The sequence below is a fragment of the Engraulis encrasicolus genome, unplaced genomic scaffold, assembly GCF_034702125.1.
Source record: "Engraulis encrasicolus isolate BLACKSEA-1 unplaced genomic scaffold, IST_EnEncr_1.0 scaffold_25_np1212, whole genome shotgun sequence".
Lineage (NCBI taxonomy): Eukaryota > Metazoa > Chordata > Actinopteri > Clupeiformes > Engraulidae > Engraulis > Engraulis encrasicolus.
Genome location: NW_026945544.1, coordinates 150,001 through 177,500, shown reverse-complemented (window position 1 = coordinate 177,500; position 27,500 = coordinate 150,001). Strand labels below are relative to the sequence as shown.

The following is a 27,500-nucleotide window of genomic DNA, read 5'->3' as shown; positions in this document are numbered from 1 at the left end:
CAAAGGGGTTAAGCAGTCTGTATGCTAGCTGAACCAAAACAGAGTGTAGTTAAAGAACAGGAACAACCCATAGGAAAATGTGTTGTTCATCTGCGTATCAATCTTGTCTCATGAGATCAATTTGAGCTTCTCATTTTCATACTTCTGTGATCAATTGTTTCTCTTTTATTCTCCTATAGGATGCCTTTGGAGCAAGAGACTTTACTACAGTAAGAACAATGTGAGAGACTGGTGAAGTGAAGTGAAAGCCCACCTGGGAAACTCAAACTCCCATTGTCCTTGTTACACAACACTGCACACAACACAATTGCATTCATGCCTCACCCGTATAAGACAAAGGAGGTCAGGTTCAGATAATCAGTTGAGCAATACTTCAGAAGGATCAAAAGAAAAGAGGAAATCATAATAGATCCCCTACTTCTCAAGTATTAACTGATTATCTCAACTCAACCTTATTTGTCTTCTTATCATATCTTTTTTGGTTAGATGATCTCTTGATCCTACTGTGAAGATTCCAAAAACTCCACAGCACATGAGCTACACCTGTTTTCTAAGTCCACACCACCACTGACAACAAAAGGTTTGTAGTCAAGATGTTTCCTATTGCATGTGTCGTGCTTTTATATTCCTCAAAACGTTTCAGTCACTCTGACATTCTTCAGGCGTTCTTCCTGCTGGACGTTTCTGCACTTTATGTCCTAGCATCTATACTGCCGCATGAGAATCTGTTTCAAAACCGCAACATGACCAGAAGGTAGCAGCAAGTACTAAATCGAGAGAGAGAGAGAGAGAGAGAGAGAGAGAGAGAGAGAGAGAGAGAGAGAGAGAGAAAGAGGAAAGTTCATCCACTTCATCCAGTGTCTGGTGCTCGAGACGGTGACACGGACAGTGACTTTGCAGGAAGGGCACAGCTGGGTATGAATTTTGCAATAACCATTGGTGCTGACGGCCCGAGATGGATGCTGCCATCCAGGCATCCTGGCCTCCAAGATCCATCACATGGGGCCTGTCACGGGACCGCCTGCACAGCACAACACTACTACACCCCAAGCAGCAGCAGCAGCAGCAGCAGCAGCAGCAGCAGCGGTGAGCTCCATGGCTAATGAAAAAATCAGCCCAAGACAAATTGTAATCACTGTGCTGCTAATGCACTTAGACACACACATGTTCATGTCTAATACACACAGACACACACACACACGCACACACACACACACACACACACACACACACACACACACACACACACACACATGTTCATGTCTAATACACACAGACGCGCGCACACACACACATACACAAATTCACATATTCAGGCTTGTGCACAAACACACACACATGCACGAATACACGCACACACACACACACACACACACACACACACACACACACACACACACACACACACACACACACACACAAACAAACACACAGACATGCACTCATGCTAACACACACACACACACACAGACATGCACGTGCAGGTGCACATATTCACATATGCAAGCACAAACAAACATACACATACTCACACAAATATAGCCTACACACACAGTCACAGACTATACACATGTACACACAAAACTCATACACAAACACAAACACACATGGATGCACACACAGAGTGACTGGAGTGAAGGTGAGCGGAGAATAAGGGAGGGAGAAAATAGAACTAATTCAGTTAATTGGGCCTTGATTAGATCGAACAGATGGAGCAAGGAGCGAGAGGAGGGGGGGGGGAGAGAGAGAGAGAGAGAGAGAGAGAGAGAGAGAGAGAGAGAGAGAGAGAGAGAGAGAGAGAGAGAGAAGAGAGAAAGAGAGAGAGAAAAAGGAGAGAGAGAGACTGGGGCAAAGAGAGAAAAAGTGAGGGAGGGAGAGAGAGTGATAGAGGGGACAGTGACACACAGAGAGAGAGAGAGAGAGAGAGAGAGAGAGAGAGAGAGAGAGAGAGAGAGAGAGAGAGAGAGAGAAAGAGAGAGAAAGGGAGAGAGAGAGAAAAAGAGAGAAAAAGGAGAGAGAGAGACTGGGGCAAAGAGAGAAAAAGTGAGGGAGGGAGAGAGAGTGATAGAGGGGACAGTGACACACAGAGAGAGAGAGAGAGAGAGAGAGAGAGAGAGAGAGAGAGAGAGAGAGAGAGAGAGAGAGAGAGAGAGAGAGAGAGAGAGAGAGAGAGAGAGAATGAGCCAGGCAAACAGGATGAAAGTAAGGAGGGGAGAGACCTCTGGAGTACTTATTTCCCATATGCCATTTCCAAAGGTTTTGCGGGAACACTATTATAAAGCAATCAAAGACCAACAAGCCAGTAGATACAGCCAGTGTGCCTCGCTCTGTGTGTGTGTGTGTGTGTGTGTGTGTGTGTGTGTGTGTGTGTGTGTGTGTGTGTGTGTGTGTGTGTGTGTGTGTGTGTGTGTGTGTGTGTGTGTGTGTGTGTGTGTGCAATGCTTGCGTGCAGGGCCGCTGACAGCTCTACCTGGGACCAGGACAAAGACATCTGAAAGGGCCCCAAGCCCAATACATACAATGTAATGAGGATCCAATTCTGGGCTCCCTCTCTCCCTGGGCCAGTGACAAGAGACCCCTTTGTCCCCCATGTGTGCGTGCATGCGTGTGTGCGTGCGTTTGCGCGTGCGTTAGAGAGAGAGAGAGAGACAGAGAGAGAGAGAGAGAGAGAGAGAGAGAGAAAGAGAGAAAGGCTGAGCTAACGAACACTAAAGACAGTGAATGCCAAGCACAATCAATGTCCACTCACTCTCCCCTCTGCACTTGTCTGCTGCTGTGCTGTGCTGTGCTGTCTGAGCGTGATTGCGTCAGGACTGAATCAACACCTTCTCATTACCCAATGTTTTGGCCCTAGTCAGCATGGTGGACAGCTGATGGACAAAGGGGTACGTCCCAAGCCCAGGCAGAGAGAGAGGGGCACATAATCGGGTCCTCATTATATTGTAGACAGAGGTGTACATAAAATGGAAGTAATTGTAGGCCTATAGTTGTGGATGTAATTATAACACTAGGAGTATGATTTTACACGGTTGCTAGTTCGTAATATCATTTCATTTCATTTATTGTTTATTTAGCAGGGACAGTGCACAATACACAATTGAGCCAGATTATAGCCACATGGCTAATTTTCATCTGTAGTCCCTGGACAGGAATTGGTGTTAAGCTAAAAACAAAAAGGATTAAAATGAATAATAATAATACAATTAAAAAGTGCCCAATGTGCAAATATAGACCCACAATATTGCAGTTTACTACTAGTTTACTACTAGTGTTGTCATTATATCTGTAACATTGCTTCTCCTTCTACTTTATGTAGGCCTAAGTAGCGTTACAAGCATCTCTGATTGTATTGGTTGGGGGGCCCCTTTCATATAACTTTGCCCCGAGCCTGGCAAAAGCTGTCAGCGGCCCTGGCCCTATAATCCACTCGCCTCCGCTTCTCTTCATGGTCAGATGCCTCTGTGATGAAAAATAGGCTCCAAAACGACTTCAATAGTACCACTCTGTTAGAGATGATAATGTTCTGTTTGTCTGTCGTTTCCACCCCTTTGATCATGTCCTCTACAGCTTCCCCTTGTCAAAGAAAGTGTAGGAGGAAATATTTGCAGATGGAAGGCTATTGTAATTATTTGAGATTTGAGATTACAGTAATTTCTCTTAAGCACATTAAACCCACATCGCCTGACATTGCAAAATTCTGAGTTATGATGCACTGCCACCTAGTGGCAAAGCAAAATTGTCCAAATAATTTCCTCATTTTCAGAGACAGCAAAAGGTGACATTGCTGTGCAAATAGCTCACACCTATAACAGCGAGTTCTTCAACATGGCCTTATTTTCTGGTGTGACAAGGCTGTCTCCTCTGCCTCTGGAAATACTCACTTCCGCCTGTCAGGGCATACAGGGCATTTGCCCGGTGGACTGTTGTTGATTTGGGCCTGGCCTTCCCCTTTATGTGATGGCATCAAAACCACTCTGGGTCAGATTTAAATATGAATGTTTCATTGTTAACTGTTGTTTGTCGAAATAACGGATATTGGAGGACCAAAATTGTTGTCAAAGGCTTCATTGCCTCTGCCAATGCTTGGCGGACCCATCTTCACTGAAAATGCCCGGCTTGTTTTTTTGGCGCAGACCAGCCTTGTCGTCAGTGCCTCCTCTGAATGCTGTGCAGAAATGCCAGGCCAACGTCACGGCAGTCGGCATGGCAAAGGGAGCCGATGATGCCCATGATGATGCCTGATGATGATGCCCGATGTATTCACAGTGGCCTGCTGTTAGGAGCAGGGCAATGCCACACGCTTGTATTAAATCAGTGTGGGCACCGGCTGGGAGCATGCCGTGTCAAATGTGTCATTAAAAAAGAGGCAGGAGTGTTCAGGCTGCTCCAGCCCCTCCAACAGATGCTGCTGGGTCACCACTCTCTCCATTCAGACTGACAGATAGACTGGGGGAGGAAGGCAGAAGAGGGAGAGAACGAGAGAGAGGGTGAAAGAGACAGGGAGTGATGGAGGAGAGGGAGAGGGGGAAACGAGAGAGAGAAAGGGAGAGATTCAGAGAGAGAGAGAGAGAGAGAGAGAGAGAGAGAGAGAGAAAGAGAGAGAGAGAGAGAGAAAGGGAAGCTGTGCAGTCCGAGGAGGAGCAACAAGGAGCAAGGGGGAGAAAAGAGGAGAAAAAACAGAGGAAGAGAATACTAGGAGGGGAGCAGAGAGAGAGAGAGAGAGAGAGAGAGAGAGAGAGAGAGAGAGAGACACAGAGAGAGAGAGAGAGAGAGAGAGAGAGATGCAGAGAGAGGAAGGGAGAGGGATAGCAGGCTTTGGCCCTCCATGCCAGGCTCAGGGCCAGGTTTTTCGGTGCGCTAAATTACTGTCTGCTTAAGACCTGCTGGCCTGATTTCATTGAATTTGTTCGTGGGAACATTAGCTAGGCAGGCTAATTAAGTCTTTAGATGAAAGTGAAAAATGGCAGCACCAGGCAGATCGCAAATCCTGCTGCCACGCTTGATGTGTTGGCTCAACACTTTCCCTCACAAAGGCTTGTGCAAATTTGTAATTATAATTTCTCTGAACTTTTGACAAATTGGTATTTGCCGGTTTTTATTGAAAGGCCATGTCATGTCTTTTTCTCCGTATCCCGTGGTTTGGGGCTTGTATTAGCGCATTGTTTTCGGGCGAATACTGTGTAAGAAATGTGATAATGATGATGAATGTTTTTTTCGTTGAGTCGTTCAGCCCACGCAGTTCATAATAATAAAATAAATGGCACAATAACAATACAATGCAAGCTGGGGGAAAAAAAAACAAGTAAAGAAGGAGGAGGAGAAATAAATGAGGGAGAAGAAAAAATGATTTGCAGTGTAGTGCACTGCATGCCTTCTAAAGATGAGAGAGTAAGAAAAGAAAGGACCAAGCATATGGGAGGAGAATATCCTCCTACCCAGCCACCAAGGCGAGGACTGTGCAGCGTTGAGTCTTTTGACATCAAGGGATGATGGTGACATGGTGATGGTGGTGCCTTGAGCTTGCATGCCTAAGTAGGTCTGTTCCTCAGAAAACTCAGAGATATGACACACACACACGCACAAACACACTCACACGTACGCACGCACGCTCACACGTACGCACGCACACTCGTACGCACGCACGCACTCACGCACGCACGCACGCACGCACGCACGCACGCACGCACATCACAAACAGAGATCACTGCTATCATGCCACCTCTGCCAGCCTCCATTATGGAAATGGAAATGGTGTTCACCAGCTACAGTGCAATTGACCGCAGGCTGTTTCCCTTGGCTGTTTGAAGTCACCACAGGCATTTCACAAGCGCATTTCTCGTGACCATGGATGTTTTCACGCCGATTTGCTGTAGCGGCAGAATACCAGAGCGGCAACACGCTGAGCCCACACTAAGAGGCCAGGGATGAGTCAGGGTTGTCTGTACACACATGCACGTACACACACACACACACACACACACACACATACACACACATTCATGCATGCAGGCACACAACACACATTCATCCATGCAGGCATGCACACACACACACACACACAAACACACACACACACACACACACACACACACACACACACACACACACACACACACACACACACACACACACACACACACACACGCACACACACACACACACACATTCTTGCATGCAGGCACACATCACACATTCATCCATGCAGGCATGCACACACACACACACACACACACACACACACACACACACACACACACACACACACACACACACACGCACACACACGCACACACACACACACACTCGGCTAAAAGATCAGCTTCCCGCCGATGTTCTGTTTGGTAGTTAATTTTAAGGACTCCACTCAGCTCTCAGTTGCTAATGATCAAGTGAGGCGGCTGCTGCTTCGTGCTGTACGAGCTTTGCCAATTGATCACGCACCAGAGAGGGTGTTTGTGCACCAGTCTAACTATTTAGGCACCCTTCCTTAGCTTCATCAAGACTCATCTACTTTTTAAGCTCATTAGCGTTTACACACACTGTGTTTTTCCCTCACAGACTGACTGGGTCGTTCCTATTATTACCTTCGCCAAGACAAAGTCGGCGAAGGTTATGTTTTGACCGCTGTGTATTTATTTATTTATTTATTTATTTATTTATTTATTTGTGAATATGTTTGTTTGTTTGTTTGTATGTACTTCGTATAACTCAGTCAGAACTGAGCCGATTTTTATGAAATTTGGTGGGATGATTGGTCATGACCCAAGGAACAATCGATTCGTTTTTGGGAGTGATTGGGTCAAAGGTCAAAGGTCAAGGTCAAAATGTTTGTTTGTACTTCGTATAACTCAGTCAGAACTGAGCCGATTTTTATGAAATTTAGTGGGATGATTGGTCATGACCCAAGGAACAATCGATTACTTTTTGGGAGTGATTGGGTCAAAGGTCAAGGTCAAGGTCACGAAAAGGTCAAACTCAGAAAGAACTGAGCCGATTTTTATGACATTTAGTGGGATGATTGGCCATGACCCAAGGAACAACCGATTACTTTTTGGGAGTGATTGGGTCAAAGGTCAAAGGTCCAGGTCAAGGTCAAGAAAAGGTAAAAAACGTAAATTGAGCCGATTTTTATGAAATTTAGTGGGATGATTGGTCATGACCCAGGGAACAATCAATTACTTTTTGGGAGTGATTGGGTCAAAGGTCAAGGTCAAGGTCACGAAAAGGTCAAAACGTAAATTGAGCCGATTTTTATGACATTTAGTGGGATGATTGGTCATGACCCAAGGAACAACCGATTACTTTTTGGGAGTGATTGGGTCAAAGGTCAAGGTCAAGGTCACAAAAAGGTCAAAAACGTTTTTCTTTGCCAAGCACTATATGCCAGAAGAACGTATGCATGCTGAATTGAATAAGAGGTCAAGACTGGGCCAAAAATGTAATATTACGATATTCCGGTCCGATTTAAATGAAACTAACACCAAAATTTGGAGAATGTTATGCCCCACATTTTGAAGATGGCCAGAAAAAAATAAGTGGCGTAGGCGAAGGTTTGCGCTCTACCGAGTGCCCATTCTAGTATTTATTATGCGTCTTTCTTCAAATGCACTGCAAAGATGGGAGGATGTGAAGGGAAGATGTGAGGAATCGTCCTATAAACCAGGTATGTGATGGGATTGAAAGTTTGAAGCCTTTTTGCAGAGATTATATTTTACAGTAACCTTGTAAAGATCAAGGCTTACAGTAATGTGCTCTGGGTAATGTAATAACAACGTTGTTATGATTACTTTCCATTTTTCGTGTCTCCACAGGTGTCATGTTATGTGATTTGTGTGGTGCATTATTTATTTTCTACAATTGTTCTTCTGCAGTCATGCAGTCAACATTTAATGGAGGATTTTTTATTTTTTTTTTAAAGGACAAAACAAACACATAACTGGTTCCTATTGCTACATAAATAAGCGTGAATCAAGATTATGAAAATAATCTCCCTCCCCATGTGTTCCTATGGACAAGGCTTTTTATGTTTACAGTAATGCTCACTGATTGAAAATATGACTGCACTGCCATCTACAGGAGTGGAAGCATACTTCAGTTGTGTAGTTTAATCAGACTTGAACTGCAATAGGCCTAATATAAAATCATGTATTAACTGAAGTTTCAATTGAAAGTAGGTACGACAAAAACTGTAAGCATGTCTGTTCGAACAGGCTTTGCCTTACACCACTGTCATTACGAGACAAGCAAAACAGACTGTCAGTGTGGTTTAAAAAGCAGCTTTCTTTTCTTCCTCTTCGTCCACTATTCTATTCTTCCCTCTCTTCCTCCACCCAATCCCTCCCTCCCTTTTTCCGTCTTCTCTTTTTCTGCCCCAGTTTTCTTCTTCCACAAAATTTCCCTGTCCCTCCCTCTACCTCTCTTCGGCTATCCTCCATTTTTCCTCCTCCACCTGCTCCTCCACTCCTCTTTCATCCTCACTCTCTTCATCATTTCCCTCTTCTCTTCTGATCTTTCTCCTCCTACCCCTCCACATTATTCCCTCCTTCATTCCTCCTCTTCCCACCCCCAACTACATCTCCTAGTTTCCTTCCTCTCCTTCCTCCTCCTCCTCTTCTTCCTCCTAGCCCCATATTCCATAGTCAGTCAGACTGTGCGGTGCAGTGCAGTGCTGTGGTCCTGAGGGAGTCAGTAAGCGTGTTTGTGCCGCTGTTAGAGTGGTGACCTCTCCACCCCCGGCCATACGCTGACCAGTGTCCCTGGTGCTGTCACAGAGCTGCCTGGAGTCATGAGAGCACGTGCACACACATAAACACACACACACACACACACACACACACACACACACACACACACACACACACACACACACACACACACACAGTGTGGTTTTGTGTCCACCAGTGTCGCAGTGTCACTGGTCGTGTCAGAGAGCGGCATGGAGTCATGCGCACAGCAGCTGGCTGTCATGTCACGGTTTCACACACACACACACACACACACACACACACACACACACACACACACACACACACACACACACACACATACAGTGCAGTACACACTCATACATGGATGCATACACACACACACGCATACACACACACACACACACACGCACGCACGCACACACACACGCAGTACACACACACAAAGTGCACACACACAAAGTACACACACACACACACAAAGTACACACACACACACTCATCTCAACCCACTGTACCCCAAGGGAGACAATGACTCTGCCTGCCTGCTGTTTCTCTCCCATGTGTGTTTGTCTGCCTGACATCCACAGTTTAACCACCAGCACCAGTGCCATTGCCTTCAGCATCACTATACCACTGCCGCCATACGCCAACACCACCACAGCTGCCACAGCCACAGTGGGGAAACACTGTCAAACCAAGTCATTGTTTTAGCTGTGTGTGTGTGTGTACGCAGGGCCAGTTCTAGACGATTTGCAGCCCTCTGCAAACACCCCTTTTCATTTGGAAACTATTATCGGTAAACATAGCATCACAGAGATAGCATCAATCTGATTGAGCACAGCTGATCTAGTACCTACATACTGAGTGCCTATGAGCTGTCAAGGTTTAATGTTTCATTTCTCTTGACGTGCTTCGGGACTTAAGGCTGTCACTGATGTCTCCGTGCAGGACATTTGCCACCCTAGCCGAATGCCTTGCCTGTCTATGCCTTATGCCCTGTCTGTATCTGTATGACCTTTCATTTCACTGAATGCAAATTGTTTCTGACAAATAAAAGCACTTGAACTTGAAATGCCTTTTTGGGCCTTTTTAGATAGTCATGATAGTGCATTTGAATATGTTCATTTTCCATATTTTCATCAAAAAAAATTCTGACAGTGGACAGTGAAATCGATGGGGAGTCACAATTTGTCTATCGTCTGACTACTGAAGGTAATTAATTAATTTAAATCCTACATTGTGTCCTTTTACTCCCCTGACTTCCTTATCTCATTTGGGGACACACCTCTCATATTCTGCAAGATCTAGTATTAGCTAAGTAATAGAGCTTGTTAAAGCTTTTATAGATGACTTTTTCTTATTGCTCTGTCTCTGTCTTTCTCACACTCGGAAGCCACTGCCAACAAATAACTTAAAAAGTCAACTAAAGCTCTGCATAAAAAGTAGCAAAATGAAAAAATCCAAGATTGTTTCTAAGCCAAATGAAAACTTGATTTTGACTACTAGGACAAATAGGTGTGTCCACAGGATTTATGGGATTGCTTGTGAGGGCCTACCTTTAGCTACATTGAACTTTGTGTTAAACCAGTGACAGTCTCTGATTTTCTATTGCCCAAGAAGCTCAAAATGATTTTCAAGGGTCACATTTCTACATACAGTAGGCTACATACATATTTATACATGCATATACCAATATCATGTACACTTGACAATAGTTCAATCATTTCAGTTAATACGTTACATCATTTGTTGAGAAAAGAGTAACCACTTGATACAACACTGGTGGGCCTCATCACCAAGGGCGATGAGACTCACTACAGAGAAGAAGTAGACCTGCTGGCCAGATGGTGCAAAGACAACAACCTCCTGCTGAATGTCAACAAGACCAAGGAGATTGTTGTCAACTTCCAAAGGGTCCAAAAACAACTGCCACCACTGACCATCGACGGCGATGCTGTGGAGAGAGTGAGCAGCACCAAGTTCCTTGGAGTGCACATCAGCGACGACCCCTCTCTTGGACCACCAACACTACATCACTGGCGAAGAAGGCCCATCAGCGTCTCTACTTCCTGCGCAAACTAAAGAAGGCAAGTGCTACACCCTCCATCATGACAACATTCTACAGAGGAACCATAGAGAGCGTCGTGTCCAACTGCATCACAGTGTGGGGAGGAAGCTGCACGGAGAAAAACAGGAAGACACTCCAGCATGTTGTGAACACAGCGAAGAAGATCATTGGAGTACCACTCCCCTCCCTGCAGGACATTTACACCACACGCCTCACCCGGAAAGCACTGATGATCATCAAAGACACAAGCCACCCTGCACACAAACTGTTCAGCCTCCTGCCCTCTGGAAAGAGGTACAGGCGCCTCCGTTCCCGTACCACCCGGCTGGCGAGCAGCACAATGCACCAAGCGATCAAGATGCTGAACACTCAACCCACTCTCCCTCCACTGTCAGCCTCTAGCCAGCAAGGCCACTGACAACCCCCCCCCCCCTCCCCCCCCACCACCCCCCCACTGTCAGCCTCTAGCCAGCAAGGCCACTGACAACCCCCCCCCCCATCCCCCACCACCATATCTGCGACTGAACATTCCACCTGCACTACTATACTTGTGACTGAACTTTCAACCTGCACTAACTCAAAACATGCACACACACACACACACACACACACACACACACACACACACACACACACACACACACAAGCACACTGCACTTTCTGCACTAAACCCAAACATACACACACTGACACACACACACACACACACACACACACACACAGACACACGAACACACACACAAGACGCACACCGCACCTTCTACCTGCACTAAACACATACACACACACACACACACACACACACACACACACACACACACACACACACACACACACACACTGCTGCTGGTGTACTTGACAGACCTTTTTATATTTATTTTCTTCAAAATGCTACTATTACCATGTCAGAACGCTATAAAGGACTTTTTTTAGGAAAAGCACAAAAACACAACAAATACCTCTTAATGTATGTCCTCTACAAGTCTTCTGTTGTCCAGTCTTGCACTTTAAATGTCTGTATGAGCACTGTCTATGTCCATACTGTCTTAAGTCCATGTATAAGTACTGTCTATGTCTATACTGTCTATGTCCTTACCTTAATTAGTCTATGTCTGTATGGGAAAGCAAGAAATGTAATTTCAAATTCTTTGTATGACCAGTGCATGTAAAGAAATTGACAATAAAACCTACTTGACTTGACTTGACTTGACTTGACACTTACTCTATTTTTTGGTATTTGTATCTTTGACTTGTACTCAAGTGTACTCAGAAGATTAGGCAGGGGTACGTGTGGTTCACTGGAAATGTCACACTGAAGTAATTACTGAAGGTTATTGCTTATTACCTTTAATTAATTAATGCAGTTGTTTGCTACCAGCTGTTGAATTGCCTTTATTTATCCTAGATTGATGCTGCCTTGTATTATTATGGCTATTTGGGATGATAAAAGAGTGGCTATGTTGTGTGGTTAAGTGTTGACTCACACAGGCCTATACCGCTGCATGAGGCTGTCGAGTAAGGTGGGAGGTGATGGGTGTTGTGCTTGCTTACATTTGCCACCACAGCATGAGTCAAATGATAAGGCTTTTATTTCTATTTCACCCACGCACTCTCTCTAAGAGAACTGTTAGCTGTCGACTGAGTAGCTTGCATGCAGATTGTTGACTACAGAGCACAGTAGCTGATCATGAAATAAGTAATGTAATGTATAAACTGCTCTTTGTTCACGGCAGGGCCGGCAATAGGCATAGGCAGACAAGGCGGTCGTCTAGGGCACCAAATGTCTTTGGGGGCGCCGTCTTGGCACCATAGTAACGCCATAAAATCCCACATAATTCAAAAAAGTCAAATTAAATAAAACATTAAACCTAAAATTGACACTGATTGTCCCTAGGCACTCAGTAGATACTATATCAGCTGTGCTCAATCAGACTGATGACGCTATATTTACAGATGGCAATTTCTAAATACACAAAAAGGAAAGGTGGTGCTCACCTAGGGAACCATATTGACTAGAACCGGCCCTGCACCACTGGTTCTATTTTCAGGCATGTCAGATCCTATTCTCAGTTGGCTGTCTATTTATGATGATCTGCACAGTGTATCATGCTCAAAACAAGTCATCAAGATAATCAATCTAAGACACTGCTCAATATTCAATAACATTTGTCAAGACTGTGGGCGTAAGTGGAATTTCTTTCTCCCTCTCTAAACATAGACATTACTCTGGCTAAGGATATGATGTGAAGCTTTGTTATTATTGTTTATTAGTACAATAGAATAGTAGTTTACAGGTACAAAAATGGATAATAAAACAGTTACCCAGATGTAGGCTCGCCTCAGTAAAAAAAACAAAAAAAAACAAAAAAAACTAACAACAAACCTCTGTCTTAACTTAAGCTTCAAAGCAAGATATGCAAACACATCAGGAAGTCGATTTCCGAGGAGGGCTCCCAATATCCACAGTAATTTTAGTGAACAGCTGATCCTTCTCAATGTTCACTACTTTGTACTGCAAAGAATTGATGCCATCGCTGTCAATTGTTTGCCTTGTATTTCTTAATTTATAATACCTGCCACAAAATGAGCAAATTAAAAGGTTAACAACATTAAGTAAAATACCTTTTAGTATACACAATACATTGTGTCCAGAGGTGTCAAAAGTAAAAGTAGAAGGAAAAACAACACATCACAGTTTCCTTCCAACACAAATAACTTCACTGAGTACTGTAAGCACAGTCAGTTGCTGTAGACCAATGCACCTGATTCTGCGCTGATTGGATCAAATTTGTTGGGGTTTCCTTTATAGGTTTTTAGTTCTTATTAGTAACAACAAAGTCCACCTCCTAACGGAATAACTAATGTAACAGCTATGTAATAGCATGTGCTATTGCTGTACCTAACACAATTTACTTCTACTTTTACTTTTGACACATCTGGTTGTGATTGACTGGGACTTTACCTTTTGGGGTTTGACTCATTGTGTTTGTCTCTCTTGTGACCGATCATTTTGCATCTCCCTTTCACCCTGTCAGGTCTGGAGAGCCACATACCCCTTATTCTCAACCTGTAAAGAAAAGTAGACTTATGTCAAAATCAATCAACATTTTCATGTGTACGCAGTATTTAATATGACAATTATGCTATATTTTCCATACCTTAAGGTACTTATCAAGGAAATATAGAATTTTTAGTCCAGGGAAACGAAACCATGTAAAACTGGGGTCCGCCTCATTATGATAGCCTAATAGTTTTAGACTAGTTTAAATAGTTGCAAAGGTGTCAATATCAGGGAGGAAAAGTAAGACTCTATGACTAAAAAGCACGCACATTTCACTATTGAGCACATCACCTATATAATACAGGCATAGTACAAAGACTATTGTTCTTTGTTTTCCAGAAGATGATTTCTGCTGCCCAAATAATATGAGTGTTTTTCTTTACCATTTAGAATTTCATTCAAGTAGGCCTAACTTTAAATAACAATTGGCTGTTATCAACTCACCTTTTATACATGTCATCATCCTCTCCACCCCAGCCCCAATAATTGTTGGGGAAACCATTTATTTTCATGTACTGCTCCTTGCTCAAAGCTAAGACACCTCCAACGTACGTACGATATGGGAGTCTTTGGAATGAAGCAAAAATGAACATCATTCAGAAAATATCCTGTGAAATGTGCTTGCCTAAGATGAAGATAGGTCTACGCACATGTACTGTATTCTTATTGTTGTTGGTTGCAGTGGCATATGTGACCAGTACACGACAGTTAATCACTTTGTATTCTAAATTCTAAACCACTGTATATACATGGACAGAGTTCTTCTATTGTCTTACATTCAACGGTTTTGAAGCATGCGCAAGGATTATTCCATCCTAAATGTCCACATTAGTTCCTTAGCAACGCTAAGTGATAAGATTGATAAGACTGTGGTTGCGTTTGACTGTCAATCACAAGAATTCTAACTGTCAACCAAGTCAACTAACAATGATCAGTGGTCATTTAAACCATTTAAAATATCTCTCTGAACTAAAGGGTCAGCCCAATAAAGATTTGGCTTGTTTTAAACGGCCGGGAAACTACCGTTTGCCTGAAATAGAGTTGACTCGGCAAGAATTGGTAGGTACATAGGGCAGTCATGGGTAAGCAGTTAGGGCGTCAGACTTGTAACCCTAAGCTTTCCAGTTCGACTCCCGACACGCCAGGTTGGTGGGGGGAGTACTTAACCAGTGCATGGATGAGGCATAAATGCAATTTCATTGTATGCACTGCTGTATCACAATGACAATGGGAGTTGGAGTTTCCCTTCTATTCAGTATCAATGTTCTGAAGACATTGGTTACCACATACAGTAGAGGTTGATGGTGTGTTTTCTGAGAAATATGGGCTACCTACATCATCAACATGAGTTCAAGGCTAACCTACAGACAGGGCCGGATTAAGATGGCCCGGGGCCCCTAGGCTACAGGTTGCTGTCGGCCCCCCTGGATAGCAAATTTCATGACGAATTTACATAGACAATGTCATAATTTCAAGATAGGAATTAAGGATATAATTTCTACCAACTCTACTGAACAGAACATATGACTTGTTCAGTAGGGTATCTTATCATAATTCTGCAATTTTTCACTTTTAATCAATCTGGGCCCCCCTGGAAGGTGGGGGCCCTAGGCTGCAGCCATATCTAGCCTGTGCATTGATCCGGCCCTGCCTACAGAAATTATTTGGCCTTGTCCTTGCAATACAATGTTTTCTCACAGATAAGATTATTGCAATGATATTCATGTAAGTCAGACAGATGTAATGGACACCTCTCCACACAACCTAATACGGATGAAAATAAATCAGAATCTGGTAGCCGAAATCCCAACGAAACATCAGTCAACATTTTGCTACATACATGACATTTTACCCTGTTCTTGAGCAAAGGGGTAAAACATACTACTGCATTTCCACCCCTACCAAACAAACTTACCCAAAATGAAATTTATTCATAGAAACAGCAAGGTGCCTGGGTTGTTTGAAGCATCTGTAGGTATTTCGGTCATCCAAAGGGATAATATCCACATCACTAAAGACAAAGCAGTCGTAATCATACTCTTTCAGGGCTTCTGTGAATCCAACATTCATCAGCTTGGCTCTGTTAAATTTGTTTTCCCCATCCTACAGACAAACAAAGCACTTGGTTAACATCTGAAAGGGCTAACTTATATATTCTTCTGCATCACAATGGTCTCATACAGTATTAGCCGGAGACACGACAGTGTTCACAGAGGTCAATACATAGATCTCATGTTTACCAACAGTGCGCACGGCGACAAGGGGCAGAAAGGCTTCTACGGCAATAGAAAAACAGTATAACGCTCTGTTAAAATCTACGTGTGTTACTTTTAGTTATTATACTAGTTGGTCTTTATTACTCTATATTAACGTATATATTACTTGACGTGATACATACAAAATGTAAACATCTGCTAGTGCAACTCTTGGCAGACAGTTGTTCATATATGTTCATACACTTGCTTAACCAGCATTTAAATGGAAAGGAGACCGTACCAAATAAACAACCTGGTGAATTTGAACATCTAACACACCTAATAACTACACGTAAGCTTGCTAGCTAGCTAGCTAGCGAACGTTAGCGTGCTAGCTGGACAACTAACCACTACCTCCAAGTCAGACATGAGTCTCCTATCTTACATTACATATAAAATTAAGTTGAAATGGGGTATTGTTGAATATATATGATCTGACATATAAACCATTTGAAACAGTAGGCCTACAGCTTGCTAGCAATGCTACTACTGAATCTTAATCTCAATCGGAGTTGCTAGCTAGCTAGCGCGCTACATTACCTGGACAAAATCAGCCCGTTTCTGATGTTGCATTGCTACTAGATCCCAAGACTCTACTTGGAGATTAATCTACATTTTGTTTTTCAATTGTAAGGAAATGAAAAACGGACAACAGATGTCTAATAACTTAAACATCTGTGTCATAACAACATTGCAATCGTTTATGCTAGCTTTCACTAGCTAGCACCACCACTAGTGTGTGAGCTTGCTAAAGCAAGTTACCAGTTTTAAAACAACTAGGATCTAATTACAGTTGGAAGTTAGTAATTCGGTTATTGACAATATGAATGCCCTTTCCAGTGTATAATCAATAGCATTATGAGAGTGCTAAAGTCTGTTACAATAACGATACATCAAAATGCTATGGTGCAACAACCTGCTTTATCACAAAAAAACCCTTAAACTCATTAAAACCTACATTTCCTAAAAACCGGATGCCCTGTGCAAGGTATGCAAATCATACCGATCACATAACTAACTCTGCAAGTACAGTTAAAAATAGATCAGCATCTGAAAATTCCACTTTTTTAGACAAGTTATCCACAGCGTCCATAGAAAACAACAGTGAACTGCGCGGCTTTCTGCCCCTCGCATGCGCAGTTGTTACCATAGTGACGTTGCCTGGAAATCTATGTATAGAGTGTAAGGAAAAGCACGAGTCATCACCTGATTAACAACGTAGACACCATAGTCTAACTGCTGCCTCTGAAGAAATGGGTGGACATAGTAGAGCCAGAACTTCAAGTGCTGCTCTCTGTGTCTGAAGGGTATGACAATGGCCACTTTTTGTATGGCATTGCAGTTTGGTGGTTTCCAGCGCCCTCCAGCCCGAAGTTTGGGGTTCTGCTTTCGCACCGTCTTCAGAGTCAGCTCATTATCCCACTGCACTTGGAAAGGGCCCTCTAACAGCAAGAGACACACAGATACACACAACCTGATAAGGTTTCAATTAGATCATTTTTGCTCTTTTGCTCCAAATGAACACTCCAAATGAATTAAAGCTGTACAATACTCATTGTCACTACAGCCTTGTTTACTTCGCTAACAAAAAAACTCAGGCACAACATATTCAAACTTATTAAGATTCAAATATGTCACAGATGGGATTTTCAAAATTGCATGTTAAGTCAAAAGATTATCTTGGAACATGTACAGAGGTGACCACCAATACATTTTCACATGCTTATTTGTGTGAAATGTTCCCATATTTGTTAATGCAAACTCAGGTCATTTCAATATTTTTTTACAGACAGAAAATTCTGCAATTAATTAGCCAGCCAATGCTAAATTACGCTAACAAGATTTGAGGACACTTACTCAGTAGAGGTGAGGTGATGGGGCACTGTTGTTTCTCATCAATGGTGCCTGATTCATTCTTCTTAGTCGGTGCCGCGTTCTCCTTCAATGCTCCCTTAACAAGTGCCACACTCACAGCTGTCCTGGGTTGTCCTGAAATCTTTGAAGTTGGAAACAGCATTCCAGGTTTATAGATAAATATATAATAATTCAAAGCCATACCAAATTGAACAGTGAGAAGGACAACAAGAACAATTGAGGCTTTGCTGAAACCAGTTAAATTATTGGCAAAAATAGCACTGGTCATTTTGAAGCATGGACACAACTATTATAGACTAGAGCCAAGTTGCTGAGAAAATCGTGACGGCGTGCATGACTGTTGGAGAACCTTGTGCCTTCATCTGCTGGTCTGTTAACATCCCCTGAAAATGTTGACTATCATTGCTCTGATAAGAACCAGGGCTATTACATCAAACTTTAAACAAAGCCCAAGGTCAGTTCAACAAATCAGTTAGGCTGGGCACAGAAAATATGCAGTTACGTTAACTATTTATTAGGGTTTTCCTATTTATTACACCTGTATATTTTCCCTATTCAGGGTGGGGGATTCCCACTAACCGAATTTAAACAGAATTCATCATCGTTATAACGTGGAGGCACCTGGTGTTAGGGTACCTACAGACTAGTGTAAAAAGTTATGACTGGCCTCTTAGTGCGCCATGTTAAATGTGCTTTTGGTAATGTTGACAGAAATTGTTTTGCTTACATTTCTTTGCAGATACACTTTTATCTTTAACCTCTTCAAGGATGGTGTTTCTTTCTTTTTCATGGAACATTTTGCATCCTACAGTGATCCTGTTATCTGTAGGCCTACTTCTCTGCACATTAACTCTATAACTGTTGTTAGGGCAAAATCACGTTTTTTATGTCAGTTTGAGTTTATGTGAGTTTATATAAATTTATATCATCATCATCATCATCACCATAGTCACGAAACCTAAAACGCGTGTGTGTGTGTGTGCGTGCGTGCGTGCGCGTGCGTGTGTGTGTGTGTGCGCGCGCGCGCGCGCGAATATGTTCCACTTATATTTTACAGTTAGAAGAATGGAATGTCTTGTGTTGTCACGACTCACTCTACACATGTTCAGCAACTGAAGTGAGGGATTTGTTTGCCTCGTTGCGGAGGTGACGTTGGGGACGTTGCTCGGAGTTAGTTGAGCTGCAGTTCAACAACATAGCCTACTGTCCGTGTTTCTGCAGTGGTTGCCATGACAGCATAGTTGTCAAACTCCCCACATAGCCCTCGATTACTGACAACAAATCTCAACACACGAGTCGCTTCATCTCCACGCGCCCGTTCGAGACTCTGAACTCTATCGCCGGTGTACAGAGGAATGCCGCCCCGTCGCGAGGATTTGGAAAGGAACGTCCCCATGTGTCGCTGCCTCCGGTGAGATGCGCGAGCGGGGAAGTTTGAGTTCCCCTAGCCGGCGTAGTGTTGCGAGGGAATTCCAGACTGGTAGACAACAAGCCTGTTAGTACTCATTCATGCCATGTCGTAGGAATGAGCCATGGCACTGCTGTACGACAGTTTTGAAAGGCTCGTAAAATTTCTTCGCTTTATGAAAACACTACATGTGAAATGGGGACGTTTGTAACTGCTGTTGTTGCGTATGGCGTGGATGAGGACTCCGCCGAGGAAGAAGGAGAGGAGTATTATGAAACTGAGCACCTGCCTCCGCTATTAGAAGATGAGGTAAGATCTGTTCACTTGTTTTGTTAATGAAACGTGCCACATTTAAGTCTCTCAAAAGTGCAAAGCAATGCGTAAATGGTTTCACTTATTGCTACACACGTGCCATATCACAACTTGAGACTTCGATTGATTTCGGTTTTGGGTTGATTATTGTGACCTCGTTGTACAGAAATGATGCTTTTGGCTTGGCTGTAAAAAGAATGATCTTTTGTCAAGATGTGATTTCATACATCACGCTCTGATGTGCAACGGAACGCTTTTTATTTGCATACTTGATGGAATTTGTTTGACCTTTCCCCCAATGTATGCGAGTAAACACTCGAAGGAAACTCCCATGGTTGTATCGATCTGGAAATCATGTTATCTTGTAACCTTAGGGACAAGTGCATCATCTCGGAAGTGTTAGTGGCCCAAAAGCCATACGTTCACACCCCCTCATCTGTCAACTCACCCAAACACTGCTCTGCTCCCTCACTCATCTCTGTCTGTCAATCACCGGCTCCGACCAGCGGTTCTTTTTCCTTGTCAGTGATATTTAACGGTGAACTTGGACCGTGACAGCCGAGGGAGTGAGGAGTGGGAAGCTGCTATATAGGCCGGCGTGTTTTACTTGCAGCAGCAGAGGAAGAAGCGACTGGGTTTCTCTTGCGCTGTTCTCATGGGAAACCAGCTATTTAAAGGATTGCGCTGCTGCGTCAAGTGCCGTGCGCCTTTGCCCTATATGCGCTATTTCTCCCCCAAATGGGTCCCCACAAACAGTCTATGCCCTCACCCATCAGTACATCCCAAAATGATTTTACCATTCATATTTGTTGTGAATTTGTTGTTCACACTTGTTCCTGTTTACAGATCTCAGCATATACAAATATGCTTGTTGCCCTATTCAGCTGGCCTCTTATCCAAACTGTATGAGCACTGAAGGCAACTTGGCTACATGCAGCGAGCTCCTCTCCAAACGCAGAGATTGTGATATGGCACAGAAACAACAGCACAAAGGACTTCTGTTAATCGGCTCAGCGCTCCCTTGTGTCACTTTTATCCGAAAATACCAATTTGTCTGAAAAATTAAGAGCGCTCATTGGAAATGTTTTGAGGACAAAATTGCCCAGCATTATCTCACATGTGTGGGGAAGAATACAGTTTTTGGGAGGAGAATACCAGAGGCCTGCTGGCTTCTGACAACACACCAACAATAACAGAAAGAATGGTGGTTTCAGCCAATCTTGCCAAGTGAGTTGTGGCATTTTAGATGTCCCTGTCTGGTGGTAAATTGCTTGCAGTACACAGGTCCTCCCAATCAGGGGTGGATCTACCCATGTTGGGGCCCTAGGCAAAATATAAACATGGGGCCCTCAAAGTTAAAAGTTAAAAAAAAAAAAAGTCACCAATTGGCATGGTAGGAGCGAAGGTACTTTTTTAGTGTTTTGTCTTGTATATATCTTTGATTACTCAAGATAAGTATAAATTAAGATCAGACATCCTTTTTTGTGTGTTTACGGTGATTGGTGTGACAGTTGGGGGCCCCTATGGAGGGTAGATTTGATGAGGGCTCTAGGCAATTGCCTAGGTTTGCCTAATGTACAGTCCCAATCCAACATAGCCAGGGCAGGATGAGGGAAGGCCATTGCCACAGAGAAGAAGATCACAGATGGTGGTACTGCAGGGCACAGACTGACTGACAGTCACTGGCCTTTCATTGGCATGAATGAGACATTGTGCTTGCTCATGGTTAAACACATGTCATGGAATTCTAATGCCATGAGCTTACAACAAAAGGCACACTATGGCCCTAATGGGCTTCAAATGTCATCTGAGCTGCCGTAAGATTCTAAACTGACACTGAGGCCCGGCTATTGTGTCCAACGAGAGTGTGAGATTATCCTAGCGACAAGTTCAGTGGAGAAAAAAGGGCGTTGGAACTTTTTCCTGTGAGAAACAAAAAACATAAGGACATGAATATGTCCCCGACCCCGGTTCTTAGAGTGAGAAGAGGGAGTCATCTCAGAGATGGCTAACCGATTCTTACGAATAAGAACTATACTGTGATATTGCAACATTGCTACAACAACATTGCAGGGAGTCTTTAGTAACACATTACATATTGGCCATGGCAAATATAAACAAACTTTAAACAGAGAGTATACTGTAAATGGCTTGGGTGTTCAACGGTGAGGCAAGTGTGTACGTGTGTTAACCAGACAGTGTTCAGTCACTGTGTCAGCTTTGAATTCATTACGTATATCGTGTGTTTACACAAAGTGATAAGAGTGTGTCCTTCTCTTTGTGAAAGTGTCTTGGTTGGGACAACCGATCAAATTCACTGATACATGCAGATTCTCTCTCTCTCTCTTTCTCTTTCTATTTCTCTTTCTCTCTCTTTCTCCTACTGCCTTCTCCTCCACACCTGTTCCCCTCCTCACTGTCATTTTTAAGTGCTTGTAAATTAAGTGTTTCATGTCAAAGTCTTTATCTCTAAATACAAATTCATCTGCCCACACACCCACCTCTCTCTCTCTCTCTCTCTCTCTCTCTCTCTCTCTCTCTCTCTCTCTCTCTCTCTCTCTCTCTCTCTCTCTCTCCCTCCCTCCCTCCATCCAGGAGAACGTGTCCCTGGCTGACATCCTGTCTCTGCGTGACAGCTGTCTGTGCGAGGAGGAGGTGTTAGCGGTGTGCGTGGAGTGCGTGTGCTCGCTGCAGGGCATCGCCCTCTCGCCGCTCTTCCACACCCTCTGCATCACGCCCGACACGCTGGCCTTCAACGCCCACGGCAACGTGTCTTTTATGGAGCAGCTGAGCGGTGAGACAAACACACACACACACACACACACACACACACACACACACACACACACACACACACACACACACACACACACACACACGCTGACACACACACACACACGCTGACACACACACACACACACACACTACCCCTCTCATACACAGCAATGTGTCCTTTAAGGAGCAGCTGAGCGGTGAGACAAACACACACACACACACACACACACAGACACACACACACACACACACACACACACACACACACACACACACACACACACACACACACACACACACACACACACGCTGACACACACACACACACACTACCCCTCTCATACACAGCAATGTGTCCTTTATGGAGCAGCTGAGCGATGAGCCACTCGTAGTGCCAACACATACAATAGAAGATAACTCTACACATGTATACAAATATATGGACATATGCATGCCTGCACGCGCACACACAAACAGACACACACAGGCACACACACACAATCAAGGTTGCCCATCACTATCACCATTATTTTGTATTTTCATGGGCCTGGTGGACCCAGTAGTTTAGTTTAGTTTATTTAGTTTAGTTCAACAGGGACCATGCACAATACACATTGATTACAGAAGTAAAAAGATGGCTTGTGCCAGATTATAGCTATATAGCTAATTTCCATCTGCAGTCCCTGGACAGGTAAAACAAATATTAAAAATAAAATACAATAACATAGACAAGATATAAACAAGTAAGCACATCCATAGGCCATAGGTCAAACACACACACACACACACACACACACACACACACACACACACACACACACACACACACACACACACACACACACACACACACACACACACACACACACACACACACACACACACACATTAAAATGGCATACAGTGTGAGTCATATTTTAAAAAACATATGATTAATGTTGACAAGACTGGTTGGTTAATATCCATTTTTTCACACCCCTTGAGAAGGCCTGATAATCAGTAATACTTTTTAGGTTACTGGGTAGACTATTCCATGTTTTGGTTGCCCTGAAGGAGAAGGCTGACTGAGCAAAAGCAGTTCGTCGGATTGGGAGACTACAATCACCCCTAATGGTGGATCTTGACGTTCTGCTCATCAATTCAGAGCAGGGTTGAACAAATGTTCTTAGGGGTGGGGGTGCTGCATTGTGAATAATTTTATGGATTAGCCGCAGATCAGAAAATTGTATGATGTTTTCAAGGCTGAGCATATTATACTTGCTCAGTATAGGACAATGGTGGTACTGAAAAGATCTTCTATCTACATGTAGGACCTTCAGGGCCTGCTTGTATAGTGAATCAATGGATTTTAAGACAGTCTTGTTGGCCTGGGACCAGCTTGATAAACAATAATGCAGGTGGGACATGATCATAGCATTGACATAAGTCACAGCAGCATCAATACTCAGAGAGTTACGGATATGTCTAAAATTCATCTAATATTTTACACAGAGTGATTTTACTGTGCATAGAAAATTTTGCTCACACAGCTGAGGCAATATGTTTTTTTTTTTTTTCGGTAGCTTGATGCACCGAAATGTCTGTCATTTCTGTTCCAAGATTTTGACTATCACCATTATTTTCTATTTTCATGGGGCTGGTGGCCCCGGTAGATTTCATTCAAATTTCAAAATATTTTACTGGGTGTAGAACATTTTTACAATAGGGCCAAGGTAAAACAAATCATAGGGGGCATGTGATGCGCCCTAACGTGCACATATACAAACACACACACACACACACACACACACACTCCTGATTTCACTCACTCAATCCCTCACTCACTCACTCAGCTTTCCCATCCCACAGCAGTTCAGTGGTGTGAGTCAGTGTGTCAGCGCTTTGTTTTCCGTGGTTGGCCAGACCAAGTATTGCTGGTGTTGGGCTTTACACCGCTACCCGCCCACTCACAAATCCACAAAGATGCTCACACAAACACACACACACACACACACACACACACACACACACACACACACACACACACACACACACACACACACACACACACACACACACACGTATATGCACACACACACACACACACGTATATGCACACACACACACACACACACACACACACACACACACACACACACACACACACACACACACACACACACACACACTGGCACACCAACACACACACGCTTCTTAGGTATCCAGTCTCAGAGACCTGAGGTCGTCTTGTACTGGGATCAGGTCTGGTCTGCCCAGACGTGGATCAGCAGACTTTTGAACACACACACACACACACACACACACACACACACACACACACACACACACACACACACACACACACACACACACACACCCCACACATACACACGTATATGCACACACACACACACACACATATATGCACACACACACACACACACACACACACACACACACACACACACACACACACACACACACACACACACACACACTGGCACACCAACACACACACGCTTCTTAGGTATCCATTCTCAGAGACCTGAGGTCATCTTGTTCTGGGATCAGGTCTGGTCTGCCCAGACGTGGATCAGCAGACTTTTGAACACACACACACACACACACACACACACACACACACACACACACACACACACACACACACACACACACACACACACACACACACACACACACACACATAGTCTGTCTGTCTGTCTGTCTGTCTGTCTGTCTGTCTGTCTGTCTGTCTCTCTCTCTCTCTCTCTCTCTCTCTCTCTCTCTCACACACACACACACCCACACCCACACACACACCACTCTCTCTGCGCACACACACACACCTACACACTCACACACACACACACACACACACACACACACACACACACACACACACACACACACACACACACACACACACACACACACACACACACACACACCCTTGCACATTCAGATTCACAGACGTGAATCAGCACACTTTTGAACATGACCCAGAAACACTCTACTGGGGAAAGCATAGAGGCGAGGTTGCCACTTCAAACAGAATGTGATTTTTCTGACTGCAGATGGCGGTAGCTCAAATGAGAGCTGGAGATGCCTGTTGAATCTCACATCTTTGTAACACAGTTGTTGAACTGCTTGGACCATTAAGAAGCGCACAATTTAAGACAGTATGCAATAGCATGCAAAACCATCCCTGAACTTAATCTGTCATAGGCCGTAAAGTTAGGGATGGTTTTGGTCTGGGCATAATTTCACAAGGAATTTGCCAATCCATTGCTTATTTATCTGTTCTTGGCAGAAGTAAAGCAGCAGAAACATTGCTTTACTGATAGGTTAGGATTAGGGATGGTTTTGGTCAGGGCACGGCAGAATATTTACATGTTTAGCAACAAAAATAGCAGACATGGTGGGAAAACAGTGCAAACCTCGTCAGGTAACAAACGTGCATGAAAGTGCTTTACCGTTTTGTTTGAGGAGCACGCCTTAACTTCAAAAGGCGTCGCACCAACACGCAGAATGCACTAGCCTGTGATACATACAAGGGATGGAAATAAGCACCCGTCCACCTGCCAATGACAGGTGAATTTGGCCTTTGGCGGGTGAAATATGTTAACCCACCAGTCACCTTGACGGGTGACATTTTTCTCAGGTGCTGGGTTGATGCTGAATTATACGCAGCATCCAACACCAATGGTTTAAGCAAATTGGTAATGAAAAGAGTTATTGGCATCACAATAATTTAATGAATGACATCTGAAACAAAACTATTGATCAGTAAATTATCTTACTTGGCATTGCAATGTTTGGAATGGTTGAATATGAACTGGTAAAATGGTGACTGGTAAAAATTGTCAGAAACTGGTAGATTGTAAAATCTACCTGCCACAGTGACTGGTGGGGAAAATCTTAAAGTTCCACCCCTGATAAATACGCAAAAGCATGTGGTCAGTCTGCCTGAGGGAAATATGGGTCCTCTACACAACTGCAAAAATATCACCTCACGGCTCCGGTCGTGGCTCAAGTGGTGTTTGGTATTGATGGAGGTGGTTTCCCGATCTTCCCTGTCATTCTCTCCCTCTCGCTTCCTGTCCCCATCTCACACTGTCCTATTAAATAAAGGCATACAATTCCCTAAAATAACCTCACAATCACAACATACCTCACAATCTAATACAATCACAGTTTGTGAATATTCCATTTTGTACTCTTACTTTGCATTGGTGCAATGTTTTCTCTCCTCAGGTTTGTACTCAGCATTTTATGTTAAATAATTAATGTGAAATGCTTTTTTCGAACCACTGTGTTTTCATCAACAAGACTCATATTTTGTCTGTGTGTGTATGTGTGAGCATTTGTTCGTTCTTATTTATTAAATAATTTGTTATCAGTGTAATAACATGTCACAGTGAACTATTTGCTGCTAAAGGGACAGATAGTAGTAATGTCTGAATCTCATACCGAAAGTTCATATCTCTCTCTCTCTCTCTCTCTCTCTCTCTCTCTCTCTCTCTCTCTCTCTCTCTCTCTCTCTCTCTCTCTCTCACACACACACACACACACACACACACGCACACACACACATTCACACTGACACGACACGACACAACACAGGCTCAGCTGGCCTGTTCCCTTCCTCTGGCTATCCGTCTCCCCATGTATTTCCATCACAGACGCTTTGTTCAGCCATGAAATATTTACAGAGATTCAGCCGCAAGCTTTCACAGGGTTCATGCTGGGCGACGACGATCAAAAAGAAAAATAATGTGCAGTACATGTTTTTCCATAATGGCCCAGCACAGCTATAGATGATACACACACGATCAATAAGAAAAATAATGTGTTGTACATGTTGTTCTATTATGACGCAACACAACCAGCACAACAAGCAGATGATACACATTATTTGTGTTCAAAGGGTTTGTTTTATAATCATAAATGAGTTTTTTTGACAAATGCTCTACATGAATTTGTAGAAATAGCTTTACTATACACAACTATAGACGATACACATAATTTGCCTGTTCAAAGGGTTTGTTTTGTAATCATA

The 27,500-nt window shown here is 43.5% G+C and overlaps 2 protein-coding genes across 3 annotated transcripts in view; one reads left to right on the top strand and one right to left on the bottom strand.

Moving 5' to 3' along the window:
• Positions 1-13,032: 13,032 nt before the first annotated feature.
• LOC134442850 (beta-1,4-galactosyltransferase 1-like) lies at positions 13,033-19,120 on the bottom strand. Of its 2 annotated transcripts, XM_063192802.1 has the most exons (7): positions 19,062-19,120; positions 17,950-18,088; positions 17,299-17,534; positions 15,753-15,940; positions 14,282-14,404; positions 13,739-13,843; positions 13,033-13,349 (listed from the first exon to the last, which is right to left on the bottom strand). In XM_063192802.1, the coding sequence occupies exons 1-7, from the start codon at positions 19,068-19,070 to the stop codon at positions 13,202-13,204; spliced, it is 948 nt and encodes a 315-aa protein (XP_063048872.1). In that variant the 5' UTR covers positions 19,071-19,120; the 3' UTR covers positions 13,033-13,201. The 2 variants fall into 2 exon arrangements, with proteins under 2 accessions (XP_063048872.1, XP_063048871.1); XM_063192801.1 differs by lacking the exon at positions 19,062-19,120 and having other exon boundaries at positions 17,950-18,272.
• LOC134442845 (kinase non-catalytic C-lobe domain-containing protein 1) overlaps positions 19,119-27,500 on the top strand; it is a 65,933-nt gene continuing 57,551 nt past the window's right edge. The window contains exons 1-2 of the mRNA XM_063192797.1: positions 19,119-19,684; positions 22,283-22,481. Coding sequence (XP_063048867.1) covers positions 19,571-19,684; positions 22,283-22,481 — 313 coding nt within the window. The 5' untranslated portion in view covers positions 19,119-19,570. The remainder of the gene's footprint in view (positions 19,685-22,282; positions 22,482-27,500) is intronic.